Raw genomic sequence first — 16708 nt, forward strand, 5'->3', positions numbered from 1 at the left:
AGTGTGGAGGACATCTGTCCTACATGTCCAAGCTCCCGGAAGGGCCTTTGTTTTCCATTCTGAGGCTTCCAGGAAAATTCAAGTGCATTGTGGAAAGGTGAGTCACAATCACCTGTTGAGTTGCGCACCTCCGTTCCTCCAAATCCCAGATAGATGACCAAACTGATAAACTCCTAAAGGACAGGGACTGTGCTGCTTAGCCCAGAACCTGGCACGTAACAAGCAATCAGTAAAGGAGAGGAGGTGATTCTGAACGTGGGAGATGGGATGGTGAAACGAGACAGGAGACGGAGTGGGAAAGGAAAAGGGAGCGATGGCACCCGGGCACACACCCTTTGGTCTTGTACTTTAAGATACTCTTGTTCTTACCCATCAAAACCATGCTTAAGACACAGACTTTGGCTTACATACATGTTGATAACGAACATGTAAGGTTGGGTTCAGCCTGCCCTCTAAACCCCCCACTACTCCTAACACTGTTCTTCCTCTACGACTGACCCCGCCACCTCTTCCTTAAGAGCCTGGCTGGGTCCTTGTTGTAATCCCTTGTTGCGGAGCTCTGAGTAGAAGTCAACTCCTTCAGAGACAGAGCGGATGGGCTGATTGGGATACTGGTGGTAGCTGGTCAAAGGACCCCCTGTGTGGGCTGCACATAGCTGCTGGAGGAAACATTGGTGATGATGTGGCAGGCAAGTCGGGTTTCCTCTGAAGCTCTTACTGTGCTTACACTTGAACTCCAGCACCAGCTTGGTGTATGTGTTGAAGGTGGTGACAGCCGATGCCATGCAGCAGGTGAAGGAAACCCAGGCCGTGCTAGGGATGAACAAAAAAAATTGCACAGTAAGAACCTGACCTCCTTACAGGTTTCAGGGAAAATACCATGATTCCTTCCTACCAGCAAACTAGGTCGATGCCCCTCAGGGTTTAGGGACCTGCGTGTGTTCCCTCCACTACATTGTAGGTCAAGAACCACGGGCATGAGGCCTTAATTTGGTCTGTCTTAGTAGGATACGTTCTGAATGTTTTGTAGTCCAAGGGAATGACTCTTGTAGTCAGTAGTGTTAAGAGTCAGACTAGGAGTTTAACAGATTCGTTTTCACTGGATTGATCCGTTGTCAGTGCTGAGCTCCTTTATTCCCAGTGTGCCTGTTTTATATACATATGTAAACACACATGGCGCATGCGCGCGCGCACACACACACACACACACACACACACACAGTTTTCTGGACTACTGTTTCCCAAGCTGCAGGTACCCTTGTAATCTCCCAAGATTCCACCTGTAGCTCAGCCATGTAGAGTGGATGCAGCCCAACGCACCCCCTCAGCACCCCCCACACCCTGCCAAAGATTTTCCTTTGTTCAGATCAGATGCTGAGAGTGATCATTCCTCTACCTTCTTCATTTTGAGGTTAGCATTCTTAGGGTTCACAAATTGAGCCTCTCAGAGTCGTTCAGGAAATACTACAAATCTGGAGGTATTATAGGTTGTAATAGTGGAATTTGCCTATTATGAAAACAGTGTGGTTCTTGGCTTAAGGGAGTTTATAATGGATGAAAGAGAAGCCGGAGATTTAAGAGAAGCTGGATGGATTTGACAAGGAAAAAAAAAAAAAAAAAAAACCCACCAGGGAACTGTATCAAACACATTCCTAAAAACTTGGAAAGTCAACCCCTAAATCTCCCCATGATTCTGGGAAGCCCAGGAAACAGGAAGTTGTGTGAGGTTAGCGAGGAATTTCAGGAGGTCAAGTGATGGTTAAAGCCAGGCCACACGCTGGCACAGTGTGTTCCTATCTGCTGCCTCTGACAGACTCAGTGGGCTCAGGTTGGCAATGCTTCTGATGGGGGTTTTGTAGTCTGAGCTCCGCAGATGTTGATGCCAAGAATGGCTTAAAGATAGACACAAGGTGCAAAACCATGTGTCTGGAAAATAAGTTCTGGTGGCTGGTGGATTAGGCCAAAGACGCCTGAATCAAATGGCCTGTTTCCTATCATGAGAAAAGGGGATAGGATCTCCTAACAGACATGGATGGGCTTCCATATCGCCTCCTTGAGCCCAGCACCGTGTCTTTTCAGCACGATGAAAGTACTTCACACTTATCCCAGACAGTAGGGCAACTCCAAGCTGGCACCCGTGCAGCCGAGACAGCATGTTCCTCAAGGGAGAAGGCGAGGAACTCTTAAAGGGGAGGTTTACTTGGTGTTTATTTTGTCATGGTGGCTGCTTCTCCTCAAGAGAAATCGAAAACTGGCCCCTTCATTCTTTAAGGGTTAGGGAATGACCAGCAGGGGAGGTTTTATTTCTCACGCAGTTTGGTGGGATAAGAATGGAAGTAGGAGGAAGTTACTCTTCATTACAGGAGAAGAGTCAGCCATTCACAGGCCATGGGATTCCAACCAAATCTCAAGGCTATTTCTTCGTTGCTCTGTCCTCCAATACCTTGAGCCACAAAATATATAAAACATGGAGCATCGCTTCTGTAAGTCACATAAAACCAGTCTCGTTTCCCAAAGCAACATGTGTATTAGGCGAAGAAGCAACTGCTACCACCGTATCATCAGAAAAACAGAATCCCTTCCGTAGCTCCCCAGGAGGTGGGGAAAGAATAGATGTGACCTCATGGGCCAGCCCGCTGGTCCAAAGACCCCTGATGAGGGATGAAGGATGAAGAGACGATAGGACGACACGGAGCAAGCACCTGCTTAAGGGCAGAACATCTAATGCAGGTTGGCTGAGGAGGGGGTAAAAGGCTCAGGAGACGGTAAGCACTTACTAGAAGGCCCAGCCATAATTCCAAGCATGTGGCCTCCAGTCTTCTGGACCCACGTTGACCGTTGCCTGGAAGACTTGTGAATACATCATATGGGCCACCATCCCCAGAAGGCCTACAGAGGGAACAGGAAGGCAGCGCCTTTAGAGAGACACTGGCATTGCCATCTGGGAATAGGAGTTTGGAGCAACCGCCTTGTTTTGCATCGGGTGCAGCCTAGGTTGAGAAGTTCCATTACCCAGCTGCCACCACATTCCCAGGGAGACTCATCTGCAATGGGGGCTTCTCCTTGAATGCATAGCTTTCCGATAGGCTGCCCCAGGCTTTAGGTGTAGGGTTATGGGAAAAGTTTCTGCGTCAATGCTGCATTTGGGGCTTTTACTTCTTCCTACCCAGGCCCTGTACGTGAGCTTTATTCCTGATCTGTCTTATATCTGCAGATATAAGATATAAGATGTAAGATAGATATCTGCATCTCTTTCTCTTACTTGATCCAAAAGAGTCTTGAAAAGCTGTGTGTGTATATGTACAACTGAAAAGCAAACCAAACCATATTTCACATACTGGGAAAGCTTGCAAGTAAAAAGAACCTAGAGATAAATCATTTTGCAGAGTACGTAATGCTCTAATACAAAATTTCATTTCGACTTAAACATGCCTGCAACGTCCATTCTTTATACCGCCTGTGGGCACCCCGTTCCTGCCCTCCCTACAGACATACACGCCCTCCGGGGGGTGCCTCAAAGGTGGCCAGGACACCCACCCCCTCCAGCCCGGGAGGCACGCACCTGACAGGACGGAGGAGATTGCCGCAAAGGCGCTCAGCTTGAGCCCGCAGCCCGGGTTCCCAGTGAACAGCAGGTCCATCAGTAGCAAGAGGAAGCTGACGAATTCAAGTCCAATGGAGGAGAACTGGGCTCCCATTGATAACCATAGGATCTCTGTCAGAAACCAGAAGAAGAGCCCTCACCCAGGCAGTTAAATAACAACGTGGTACAAATGATGACTATCGGAAAGGGAAAAGCCTTGCGGAGTCAGAGAAGGGGAGAATGAGACAGAGCTGGAACCTGCTTGGGAGCTTCCTCCAATTTGGGTCCTTTGCTGTCAGCCCCTCGGCTCTCTCTGCTCACTACCTGATATATAATCAAGTAAACTTGATTGGCTGGAAACACCGTTAGGGAGATTCCAGAAGAAACCATCTAATGGTCATAAAATCTTCCAGGGGCATGACTGCTATGGGTCAGTTTTGTCTCTTTTCTCCTTATTGAATTTGGAATGATCAATTTTGTTTCTTTCTCCCTCCCTCCCCTTTTTCACTCCATTCCACTAAAAAATATATATAGAAAAAAATATATTTATATGTATATATGGGAGGGAAAAACCCTCTAAGCTTTTCAACATGGTTACTAGGCAATAAGAGGAAGTTAGAGAGGTTGGTTGGAAGCGATTTTCTATTTGTGAACTTTATTTGTTCCTGCTGTTCCTGTTCTGCATTCCTGCATATGAATAAGCGTCAACTCTGGAAGCAATGTGTGTCAGCCTGTGGGGCTCAGAAGAAGAGAAAAGGAGGTCACAGTACAATGCAGAGCACGGTTGGGCCAGAGAGGCCCAAGTCAACGGCAACTAAATTTGTTATCAAACCCACATACTTGCCACAAGCCCCGGGGGAGGGTGGGGGAGGAAAGCCTTCTCCATCAACCGCTTCCCTCCAAATCGGAGAGTGGGGTGACATGGGCCTTGCAACGTGGCAAACTCCAGTAGTCCTTTCTCACCTCTCTCGGTTGGTGGCGTGAGTTCAATGAAACTTCGGCACCTCTCCCCTGAAACACAGACGAGGTCTGACGTCAGGGAGGGGTGAAGACTTTGCCCCCAGTCTCCCACCTGGTTCAGCTCCATCCGCTCAGACCAGTGCCTGCCCGCATACAGTAGGCAGGCAATGGCATAGGCTAGAATTCCTCAGGATTAATTTCTCCCCGCGCCCCGCCCCGCCCCGATTCCAGACAGTGAAGACGAGAACATCGCTGAGAGGGCTTCTGCGGGGAAACGTCCCCATTTCTCATGCCAGGAAGGGCTCACAATCCTAGTGTCAACCTTTTGCTGCCGCTGTACCACTGGTCTGAATGGCTCTCGATTGTTTCCAGGACTGGGGTTGGAGCAGTGCTAAGCGGGACGTTCATACTAAATCTAAATATACACGCATTTATATTTCTCTTCCATCTCCTTTTTTCCCTTAGCCCAAATTGGGAGAAATGGCATGTGGTTAATTGTACACAATTCTGGGCTTTAGAGAAACTTCACTAGCAAGTGACCTCTGAATGCTTTGCGCAGGGGGGAGGGGGGTGTCCTTAGGCCAACTGCTCCTGACCGAGAACCACAAGTGAAGGAATGCACAATGACAGGGCACCGCTCTGCCAGTATGCGCTGAGTGGCAGGAGACCTGGGAGGGTCAAGGGCACCCTTACAGGGTCTAGTTACCCTCTTTGGGCTTCAGTTCCCTGACCTGGTAAATTATAATGAGAATACTTAGAAGGAGAAAACCCTTTTGGGGGCGGGGAGGAAGGGGCTCTACAGGTAACCTACTCTGATCCTTTCATCTCACCTGTGAGAAAATCAAGGTCTGTAGAGAGGAAGCTGCTCATATAAGGTCACAGCTAGGCAGAGCCGGGGCTTTTTCTAGAAGAATCATTTCTCCTCCCTTGGGTCTCCAAACGGCAATCCTAACTCACTAGAGTGGGAATTCTCATGATGTTACAAGTCTAAATGAAACCCTTTAAGGGTAATGCTATTTTAAACCAGAGGGTCTACGAGACAGTCAGGAGGGGAAAAGCCAGATGGCCTTTGACCCTATTAAAAGGGAGTCCTGGGGCGCCTGGGTGGCTCAGCTGGTTACGCGTCAGACTCTTGGTCTCTGCTCAGGTCATGATCTCACAGTTCGTGGGTTTGGGGTCTGTGCTCTGTGCTGGCGGCGGGGAGCCTGCTTGAAATTCTCTCTCTCCGCCCCTCTCTCCCCCTTCTCTCTCCTCCCCTGCCCCTCCCCTCCCTAGCTCACGTGGGCTCGCTCTCTCTCTGTCTCTCCAAAATAAATAAAACTTCAAAGAAAGAAAAAGGGAGTCTGAGGAGAAGGGATACAACACAGAGGTGGGAGATGCCGAGCCCGGGGGTGGGGCCCAGCCGGGGATGGCGAGTGCCACTGCCCCCTGGTTCTTTGGCTGCGTAAGGTCCCCTGGGTGAGGAGCCCACCTGGTTCTTCCACGCTTTCCTCACAGGATAGCCACATGCCACTCCAGAAGGTATGGAAGGAGAAGCGGTCATCCCCAGCCTCCCAGCTGTATTGCACCACCTCCTGGGATGATGTGTTGTTGGTGCTGCTCCCATCCAAGGGCACCGGCACGTCAAAGCATTTGGCTGCCAGACCTTTTCCGCACACGGGCTTGGGCACCTTCTGTGTGCCCACAAACCAGTAGTTGCTGAGCAGGGATACTGTGGAGAGGCTGAGTGACAGCATGTTGAGGATGGCAGATAGGAATGCCCGTTGGCCATAGAAGCCCTGCGAGAGTTCCACCTGTAACAGACCAACAGGAGCGGAGAAGCTGATTGCAGAGCCCCCTCGGAGATCTGGACAGGGTGCCCCATCCTGAGGCTCCCTGGGCTCAAGCCACGCCCCTCCCCTGTGCCAGGCACAGCCCGCCCCGGGGGCTCTCTCCAAGGAGCCGTGTGGAGGCTCAGCTTTAGCAGTGGCCCGGAGAAGACGCCGTGGCGATGCTGTTTGTTTAAGCTGGACCTTACTACACGAACATGTTTACTGAGGATGATCTGAATAAGGATCAGATAATAACCTCAGTCAGAATGCGATTCAGCCACTGAGCTAGTCTATCTCAAGCTGAGTAAAAGAACTGTGGTCACTCTAATGCTCTTGCTGAGAATTGTTTTGATTTTGTCTTCACTGGAACGTAGTAGCCCTGATGGGCTGAGGTATTTGCTATTGTAACAGCAGAAGTTTTTGCTGCCCTCTTCTCTGCCTGACAGATTCCTCGGAGAGGAGAGGAAAGGGGGATATGTTCTCTCGATAAACATTAAAGTGGCTCACCCCAGTCAGGGGGCGGGGAGCAAGGATTAGGGCCTTCAGGATTAAAGAAGGCAGTGGACCAACTGGGACGCGGGGGGGGGGGGTTGAGACCCCGGGAGAGGAGATGGGGCTATAGGTTCTGAGAGATGGTGATCTGGGTCCGGCTTTCACACACTGCCACAGAGATGACAGAATCTCAAATGGGAGGTATCCGGGTGGTGCCCGTGGAGACTGGATACCAAGTGTCATGGTCATGGAGCCACAGGGAGGGTGCCCTTGGCCACTGGGGAGGAACTGGAGGGGCATCTCCACTGCTTGAGGCAGCAGTGGTGCCTGCCTCACGGCGGGGACAGTGTGTGGTCGCAGAAAGATGTGTGGCCCGTGTGGCTCTGGCCGGAGCCCCTGACCTCCTCCTCATTTTTAGCCTAAGAGGAGAGCCAGCTGAAAAATGACTAATAGTAGATATTTCAACCCTGATGAGTGGTGGCTCGGAGCCAGACTGAACTTCAGAAAATAAAGAAATCTGACCGGTCTTGCACTTTTGTGTTATGGAGCTGTTTATACTGTTACATTAATACATACGGAACAGAAAAGAAGCCCATATTTAGTTGCTGACAGACGTTTCTTAAGTAAACCATCTTGAGCTTTCCGGGGGATCTCTCATATCAGAATTAATCAGACCTAAATCTTCTTAGCTTAAGAAACGTAAATAAAACCATAGCTAAATGGGACAGGCTCATAAATCTGCCTCATCATCTCCAGCTTAGCATTTTCTACATTTAACAGAGAACTTTATCTTAGAAATGTAACAGTTTGTTCTTCAGAATTTCCAGGGACTGAAACAGTGCATACCACAGATAAAGGACAGATTATTTATGGCAATAAGAAATATATAAGGTTCATACGCATATAAAAATCAATACATAAAATACATGATAAAACAACTTCTGGAAAGCAATCTGCTAACATGATTTCTTTAAAAAAGCACTCAACAAATTAACTCCCCCAAGAATTGTCAGTCTGTGCAAGACTCTGGGTGACCTTGGTAAAGACTGAAAACCACAGCATCAGGAATGAAGAAAGATCTTATATTACCAGGTATGGAAGTCACATATTGCCCCTGTCCCCCCAAAAGAATGCTTTCATCTTGTTTTTAGTTCTGAAATCTATTGGTTTAGTCATTGCTCTGTTACTATAAGTTACTCTTTCTAATTATTTTCACATCCATTGCTTGAACAGGCAATGGACTTCCAGATGAAACATCTTCATTAATCATTCTGTATACAGACTGAGCTAATGATTTAGGCAATTCTATATTTTCAGCAACTTTATGGCTTGGAGATTTGACTACTATCATCACATCAGATTTTTTTCTTTACCCTCAATCCATTTCAAGTCACACATATTTGTAAGTTATTCTGCAGACTGTTGCCAGATAAGAATAATGAACCCCACACCATGGTATAACCACTTTGCAGCACCAAGGTGATAACCAATTTAAGGAAGCAGTGAGTTGAGAGACAAAGGACGAACTACAGCTTGGAGTAAAGCTCAAAGAGGCTGCTTCTAGAAGGAGTGTCCTACCAAGGACGGACACAAGGAGACTCATTCAAGAATTATATTGATTATTGAATGGGAATTCATTCAAGAGCCCTTTCGAGAATCATCTTCAACACTTACAGTACTGCGCCCTTCATCCTGTATTTTATTTCTCCTCTAAACATGTCCTTTTCTCTCCAGGATTCAGATACCTCTTGCATTGGAAGGCCAAGTCTAATTTTGCAATGGTCTCTTTAAGGTCATCATGAAGGGGTAGCAGCCATAAGAAAATTTTATCTTTGCATATGCTGACAAGTCCTGCGCCAAGGTGACTCTCTACTCTTGAGAAAAGGGGCAGAGAGTGGCTTCCCTTGACACTCTGGCTCAGGCCAATTGGAAGTGCATAGGTGCCAAAACGTCACTAATTCTTCCATCGACAGAGGTTAACAGAAAAACTCAGAATTAACATAGACAACACATTGATGAGACAGACACACCTCTAAATCAGGTGCAAAATAACCATGGAATGTACGTTCTGAGCAATAAGAGCGGGAAGCTGGGTTACCTTGGCCATGGTCAGCGACTTGCTGCTTGTCTGAAGGACCACGGATGCCATCTGTGCCCCAAATCCCTTTGGTTTAATGTTGACAGAATGAAACTGCCTTCCCACCCTCCCACCTCCCAGCCCCTCCCTCCTCCTCTACCTCCTATTTTTTTGGAGTGCCTCTTGATTAAACCGCTGCCTTGCAGGGAACGTGGGCATTTAATAATTGACAATGCAATCATGGCCCAGCTGTTCTGGAAGATTACATGGGAGAGCTTGCCAATAGGGATCCAGGATTAAGCACAAAGAAGCAAGGACCTGCATTCTCAGAGGAACGGGTCTTTAAAAAGTAAGTGAAGATTCAGTTTCCATCTGACTGCCGTTCCCTCGGTAGCTGGTGGGACTGGGCTTGATTTTATGGCAGACACAGAAAATATTACAGGGCATAGGAAGAAGAATGTTTATTTTTTTAAAAAGTGTTTCTAAAACTTTAAAAAAGTAATTTGACAAATCAGTAAGGGGTGGATTGCATATCTTCTTGCGGCCAGCCACCTGAGAACCAGGAATTCTTTCCATCCTCAAAAATTGTACCAATTAATTGGGATGGCAAGGATGGAGATCGTTCTGCAGCTGCTTTTGATTCTCCAAATGCCCGATGCCACACATTTTTTTGTCCTGGGTGCCTTTGCAGGCGCTCTTTTTTCTACCTGGAATGTCCTCAGTCCCTTTTTATCTGGCGATCTGCCTCTTATCAAGAGTAGTGTTAAGGCCACTCATTCTTGGAAAATGTTTCTTTCCTCTCAAAGAACAACCCCCTCCTCTCTGTCCTTCCATACTGCACCCCTCTCGTAATGCTTTCTGTGGTTCATGTTAGTTGGCTTGATCGTCCTGTCCTCAAAAGGCCACTCTTTAATTGGAGAGCAGAGGTTCTTAATTCTGCCTGAGCATCAGAACAACCTCTGAGCATCAGAAAACTGAAAGATACTCAGATACCTGGGCCCCATCCTGAGATTCCACAGTAAGGCTGAGTGAGGTCCGGGAATGTGCAATTGTAGAAAACTCTTCGTATATACCCAGGGATGGACTTCTGGTTTCTGGTTCCGCAGGTAAAGAGCTTGGAAGTTGCCACTTCAGCTTTACAATGAGGAAAAGGCCGAACAGACTGCAAAATATACAGCCAGGGAATGAATGTACCATAAAGTAATACCTGTTTGATTCATTTTTGGGCTTAGGTTTAACGAAACCCTTCGTGTTCTACCCCGGCCCTCCCCCACCTCTTCCAGATTTGCCACCAACCAAGCCATGGTTTTCCTGTTGTGTATTTGTACAGTTAGTTTGGGGACTCAAAGGCCCGCTCCCCTCTGACAGAATTAATCCAGATTGTAGCCAGATGGGTGTCTCTGGATCTTGCTTCCTACTCTTCTAGGACTGATGTAACAGCACATTTGACACGCATGTGCTTATGCCCAGGCGTTGATTCTCCGTTTCACCCAAAGGACCCTTAATTCACTGTGGCAGAGCTCTCTCTCTGGGAGAAGGGAGGAGGAATTTTGTGGTCACTTTTCACGTTTCAACTGGCTACAGCTTTTGTCCTGACGCTGGGTGGCACTGTCTCCTCATGTTTTTCCTCTTCCGTCCTGAACTCCAGTCGGGGGTGCAGGTGGTTGTCCCTCCCTGCGGGGGATGGCTCTTTTTTCTTCCTTTGGCCTCCTCCCCACTCACTAATCTATACAATGCCATGTGTCAGCCTTTTGGAATTCAGGGCTCCGAACGAACTCTGGGAGCATCCAGCCGCTCCCTCGAGGACATCTCGCAGGATTATTACCTGTAGCACATTTTTGTGTGTGTGTGTGTGGCCAGTTCCAGTGACTCAATAGATCCTCAAATACTTCCCATGGGAAATACAACTCCACGGTGTCAGAAAATGGAGTTCGCCAATGTTTCCTGATGAGTTTTGTGCACATTTTTCTTTATGGAATCGTATCCTCATTCCCTTTTCCACCCCAGAACAGTGAACAATTCTTTTCCCTGCTCTGTGCTTACACCCTTCAAATACTTGCAGACGCTTCTCATATCCCGCTTGAGTCACTGTTTGGCACAGTCTGATGTCTTTGGTTTTTATTGCCTCTGCTCAGAAACCGCACCCCCTCTGCCCTCATAGCATTACATGTGCCTTCTCCAAGGGAAAGGGGACGGGAGCGGCACAGGCTGGAGGTTATGTGAGGAGGCCTAGAGGTAGACTGAGTGAAGCCAGGGACACTTTGGCTTTGGGGTCTTCTGCTAACTCAGGCCCTTTCCCAGACCGTTACATACTCCTCATTTTGTATGATTCTTCTTAAAGAGAGCCTCCAAAGTTACATTACTTTAGGCCTCCCTAAAGCCTGAATCGACCCCTTCGAAGGCTGGCTCTTTGCATGGCTGGGCTGGCTGGCTACTAGCTGTGATTCATCTCGAGGACACCCTCCCTCCCCGAGGACCCTATGCCACAATGTCTAATTTCCCCTTTTTGATGAACCATGAGTTTCTCTGTCTGGCATCCCACTCACTTCCTTTCATTATAATTTAGGCATGTTAATATTTTTTTCTTTCTTTCCTCTCTTAGAACAGAAAAAGTCATTGCTAGTCAATGCAACATGACTATAATTAGGTTGGGCTCAGAAGCTCATGACTCAGGACAGACGCAAAGATTCCACATCCCAAAACAGTATTTAACTTTGGTATGTTGGACTGTTACCATGTCAGGACGATTCCCCATGGGGATGTATAGGTGACTCAGTATTTATGACATCACCAAACCAAGGGTTGGGACTAACCTATACTTGCTAAGGTCCTCAGTCCCTGTTCCCTGCACTGTACGAAACCATATTTATTAAGTACACACAAAGGGAAACAATGGTTTGGGGACACCCACACAAACTCTGTAAACAGGAATCCAATTTATTGTTTTGTGAATACAGTGTCCATTAGACATGATTAAAACAATGGGTAAGAATGCTGAGCCAGAGAAAATTGCATAGCATACCACTTCCCTAAGGCAAAGCCTCGTGGCAAATCCATTCTTGTCTGTCCCCCGCCCCATTATCAATAGTGGCCTCTTCTCCCAGGATGGGTTCATTTGCCCTCCCTAGCAGTAGTATCTCTGTCCTTCGCCCAGGAGTCAGATTATCTGACCCATGACCCATTAACTAATCCCTTTCTGTTACTCAGCAGACAAAAAGCTGGAGTGGAATGCGAAATGTTTCTGCTGTCACTGGCTCCGATCTACATGCCCCTGTTCTTTGTTCCTGCACGTTCTACCGTGTGCCTCTCAGGCAGCTCATAACATGCTCACTTGACTTTAAGTCGCTAGATACAGGAGCAGCTGCGTTTTATTCATTGTTGATCGTCAGCGCCCAGCACTTTCTAACATCCGGGAATCCGTGAATGAGGTTTGTAATGGAAACCAGGCTCAGAATACAATGAGGAAGCCTATGGGTGAAGAGCACATGTGAATAAAGAAAAGGGTCCCAAACAGTCTTTTATTGTTAAGGGACACGCAAATCTTCCTGATTCCCATACAGGAGAACAGTGAGAGAAGGTAGAAGGTCCACAGGTCCACAGACACACCCTGTGCCTTTCTACACAGATGCACCCATAGTTTCACTGAACAGATCCGCTGCCAATACATTTCCTCCCACCTGTGGAAACATTCCTGCTTTTTGATGAGCAAAGCCCAGAAAACAGCAGTGATCTCACGAACGAGTATTATCTTTGGTTCACAGATAGCAGGGTACAAACAGATTGCTTAAAAGCCAGTGACGGATTGGAAATGCCATGTCCTTTCCCAAGCTCTGTGATTCCCTAGTGATTGGAACCCATTCGGATGACGTATCTTGAGCCATCTGAGATTTCACAGCTCCACAGCTCACAGAATCACTGATAAAACGAGGAATGTCTTCACGCAGGACATTTTGATAGGCCTCCCAGCCCAGAAGGGAAGAGTCATGTCACCAAAGTGCCCATGCCGAATGTCCAAAATATTAACATAGGACCCTTAGCTGTGGGATTTCTCAGCCTCAGGTTAACCTCACCCGCAAGTGTTTGGTGTGCGCATGGCCCCAGAACAGGGGCGTGTAGAATAAATACGACTCCTTTCTAACATGGGTCCCCAGTTGAGTTCTGGGAACGCTTCTACTTATGTCCAGTGGGAAGGACTGAAGAATAGCATTTGGGGGCCTCTCCTCTGTCGCCTTTCCCTTTCCGTTGTTGGTGGAATTGTTAGAGGGCTTTTGCTAATGCAGTCATTTCCAGGAGAGGAAGCGGCCTTTCTTCCATGCCCTAAGCAGCTGGAGTGAATCAGAGCGGCAGCCACATCTGCACATCCTGTGGGGCAATCGCTCACGCGCGGTGACCCAGCCCTCGGGGCCAGCTGGGGCTGGGGGCTCTTGGGGACCGCGGGGCGGGAAGGGGCGCCGAAGGGGAGCGGCCTCCCCAGGGATGCTCAGGGCCCGGAGCTGGGCCGCCCCATTTGCACTCCGCGCGCGCCCCCCTCGTCCCTACTTTTCTGCTCTCCCACCCCCCTGCAGTCGCGGTGTCCGAGCCCCGCCGAGTCCCCGCCGACTCCCTTCGCCCCCCTCCCTCCATGAGTAACACCTCCGCCCCCGGTTTACTATGGCTCCCCTGTCGCCTAGCAGCGGGCGCGCGTTGCCATGGCGACGCGCCCCGAGCGTGTTTTGAATTGTTTGGCGAGGCCCCGCCCTAGCGGCTGAGCGCGGGGGACGCCAGCGGGTGGGGCCGGGGACTGGGGCCGGGGACTGGGGCCGGTCTTCCTCTCCAGGCTCCTGCGTCCGCTGACAGCCGCGGCCCGGGCCGTCCCGAGACCAGGAGCCGGCGAGAGCTGGCGGGAGGGAGGCCGGGCCGCCGCCACGTGGTGCCCAAGGCTGGCCTGCTGGCCGGCGGTGGCTCCTGCGCCGCCCGGGTCATCCGATCATCTCGTCACGCCCCGGCCTGTAGGCCTGAGGGTCAGGAGGTTCGGGGTGCAGGGGAGCCCAAAGTCCGACGTTTCCCAGCCCCGCCCTTCCCCTAAAGGCTCAGGCCCCTGGCCGCTGTTCTAAAGCAAGACTGTGTCTTTGCCTCCTTTCGTGGGCCCAAGAGGGGAAACTGGGACAACGAGAAGCCTCAGTAGTTCTGGGTTCTCGTCACTACTCCGCCCACCGCTGGACTAACGATTTCGGCCAAGTTACACAACCTACCTGAGTGATTCAGAAGTAAATTGGGAGAGAGTTGTTCCTCACGGTCCCGCCGTGAAGACCAAGAGGCCTCGTGAAAGTGTGGAGGAAGGGGAAGGGAATCTACGGTGTTTGGACACCTTGCTAGGCTCCTCACAAACATCTCCTTGAACCCTCACAATAGGCCTGAAGGACAGGTGGTTTCCAGAGGGAGCATTTGACTTGCTCCAGGCCGCAATGCTAGTAAATGGTGGAGTCAATATTCAAAGTCTCTTGTTTCAACCCCAGGCTGCCCCTCCGTAAAAGGGAGGCGCACACACTTAAAGACAGGGATCTCAGGACAGATTATGGAAACGTACACAGAATGATGCCGCGCATTGTGTTTTATACTTCAGATATACAGATAAACTTCCATACCCCCTCTGTCTCTCCTAAATCAATAATCAATAAAATTTACCATGTCTGGCTTTTTCTATCGCGTTCTTGCCCATTTCTGTGGGTTCTCCTATTTATGACCTATTCACTTTGGGTTGCTATCCTTTTGTGATCCCTAATATCCAGCCAATTAACAGCACACCACATTGCTCTGTGTGCGTGAGCGTGCGTGTGGGTTTTATTTCTCTGGCGAATTGTAAGCTTCATTTTTCTCCCGAGAAAGGCAAGAAGTATGAGAATGAACATTTGCTTTTTTAGTAACCCTTTGAGCGGAAAGATGGCAGTTCCCAACTATCTCAGATGGGAGGCAAGTCATTTCCAGATGTGAGTTCTCCTAAACAAGCCAAGACATCTTTTGCCTACCGTGAGGGTCTTTCTGGAGCTTCAAGGATCCCTGCAGATTCTCCCAGGTTCCCTGAGACCAGACAGAGCCCAACTAAGGTTGTGCTGTCCTTAGTTCCAGTAGATTCCAGATCAGAGCTCACTACCAGCAGGACCATGGGGATGCCTCACCTTTTTCTGGCAGAGAACTTAAAATCTGCTCTTTCTTCATTAGAGTGATACACAGCTCTGTGGTTACCACTACCGCTGAGCCTTTTACCAGGAACCAGATTTTGGCAGCGGGAATCATACAGATGGGAGGGAGGAAAGGAGAACTAGAGGGCTCTAAGTAGTCCTGGGAGCAGCAAGGAAAAGCAAGATGAAGAGGCAAAGGAGGAGGGAAGGGAAGTATAATGGAAGAAGATGAAAAAAACCCCAAGGCCGAGGTATGGCCATCACCAGGTTTATCAGTAAAAATGGGGCTTGAGTAACAAATTTTGATCCTGTTTTGTATAATCCCATAGTGTGTTCTCAAGCTCCTTACCATGAGCATGTGAAACAAGGCAGTGAATTTTTATAAGCTGTATTACAAATCCACCATAAGGGGTATGATGCAGGGGAGAGTCAAGAGATTTCAAAGATTTTGTTGTGATGGATGACGTGTTGTTGTACTGAACTGTTGAATTTCTATACGGTATACCTGAAACTACCATTTCACTGTGTGTCAACGAACTGGATTTAAATAAAACTGAAAAAAAAAAATAAGTCTTGGTACCTACCTTCTGGGTGAGACAAACATTTTGAGTCAGTTGGGAGGGTTTGCTCATTCACTTTTGAAGCTCTGAGGCAAGGGTGTTTCCGTTTCTCTTCGGCTCTGCCTTAATCGGTTGCACGGAATGAGTTTCTGGTGTGAAGACGAATCAGGTCCCCTCTTGCCAGCAGAGGGGTGAGGTGGTGTGAGATGGGCTGCCGGAGATGGAAAGGATATCCTGCGGCCCAGGGCGGGTGGGGCTGGCTGACACAAGAGGTTTTCTCTGTGACATCACAGTGGGAGGTAGGGATATCTCTGCTGCCCACCCCCCCGCCTCCTCTCACCACCCCCAGAAGGATGGGGGGGCCACTCTGGGGTACCTGCCAGAGACCTGGCTATCTTCTGAGTCATCCAAACCTGGGCTGCTGTTCCTGGGCAGAAGAACACGCTCCCTGCCGGGGATCCTTGTAAACCAGCAGATTCTGAAGGCCTGGGATGGTTCCCACACGTTGCTGACCACACTGAGGCGGGAGGTTCTAGACCAGTGCCGTCAAAGAGAAATACAATATGAGCCATACATGTAATTTACAATTTTCTAGGAGCCACATTTAAAAAAGTAAAATGGACACACATGTTGCGATACGACAATGGTATCTTATGCGGTGGTATCATCAGAATAAAATGTAGTCCTCCTCAGAGCAATATAGTTGGGTTCAATGGAAAAATAGCTGACACTGATGAAAATGAAACGAGCTCCAGCGGTGCCTGGGTGGCTCAGTCAGTTAAGAGTCTGACCCTTGATTTTGGCTCAGGTCATGATCTCATGGTTTGTGGGTTCGAGCCCAGCATCGAGCTCTGTGCCGACAGTTCAGAACCTGCTTGGTTTTCTGTCTGGCTCTCTCTCTGACCCTCCCCTGCTTGTTCTCTGTCTCTCTCTCAAAATAAATAAAAATAAACTTAAAAAAAAAAACCTTATTAAAAAAAGAGAGCTTCAATTCCTTGGTTGCATTAGTCACCCAAGGGCTCGGTAACCACGTGACCAGTATCTACTGTATTGGATAACACAGCTCT

General features: G+C 48.8%; 1 protein-coding gene across 2 annotated transcripts; it reads right to left on the reverse strand.

Annotated features, from left to right (window-relative positions):
• Nucleotides 1-397: 397 nt before the first annotated feature.
• Nucleotides 398-15890, reverse strand: GSG1 (germ cell associated 1). Of its 2 annotated transcripts, none has more exons than XM_015061726.3 (6): nucleotides 15666-15890; nucleotides 6015-6336; nucleotides 4547-4594; nucleotides 3563-3715; nucleotides 2778-2889; nucleotides 398-813 (listed from the first exon to the last, which is right to left on the reverse strand). In XM_015061726.3, the coding sequence occupies exons 1-6, from the start codon at nucleotides 15711-15713 to the stop codon at nucleotides 471-473; spliced, it is 1026 nt and encodes a 341-aa protein (XP_014917212.1). In that variant the 5' UTR covers nucleotides 15714-15890; the 3' UTR covers nucleotides 398-470. The 2 variants fall into 2 exon arrangements, with proteins under 2 accessions (XP_014917212.1, XP_014917211.2); XM_015061725.3 differs by having other exon boundaries at nucleotides 4424-4594.
• Nucleotides 15891-16708: the final 818 nt, after the last annotated feature.

The sequence above is a fragment of the Acinonyx jubatus genome, chromosome B4 (assembly GCF_027475565.1).
Source record: "Acinonyx jubatus isolate Ajub_Pintada_27869175 chromosome B4, VMU_Ajub_asm_v1.0, whole genome shotgun sequence".
Taxonomy (NCBI): domain Eukaryota; kingdom Metazoa; phylum Chordata; class Mammalia; order Carnivora; family Felidae; genus Acinonyx; species Acinonyx jubatus.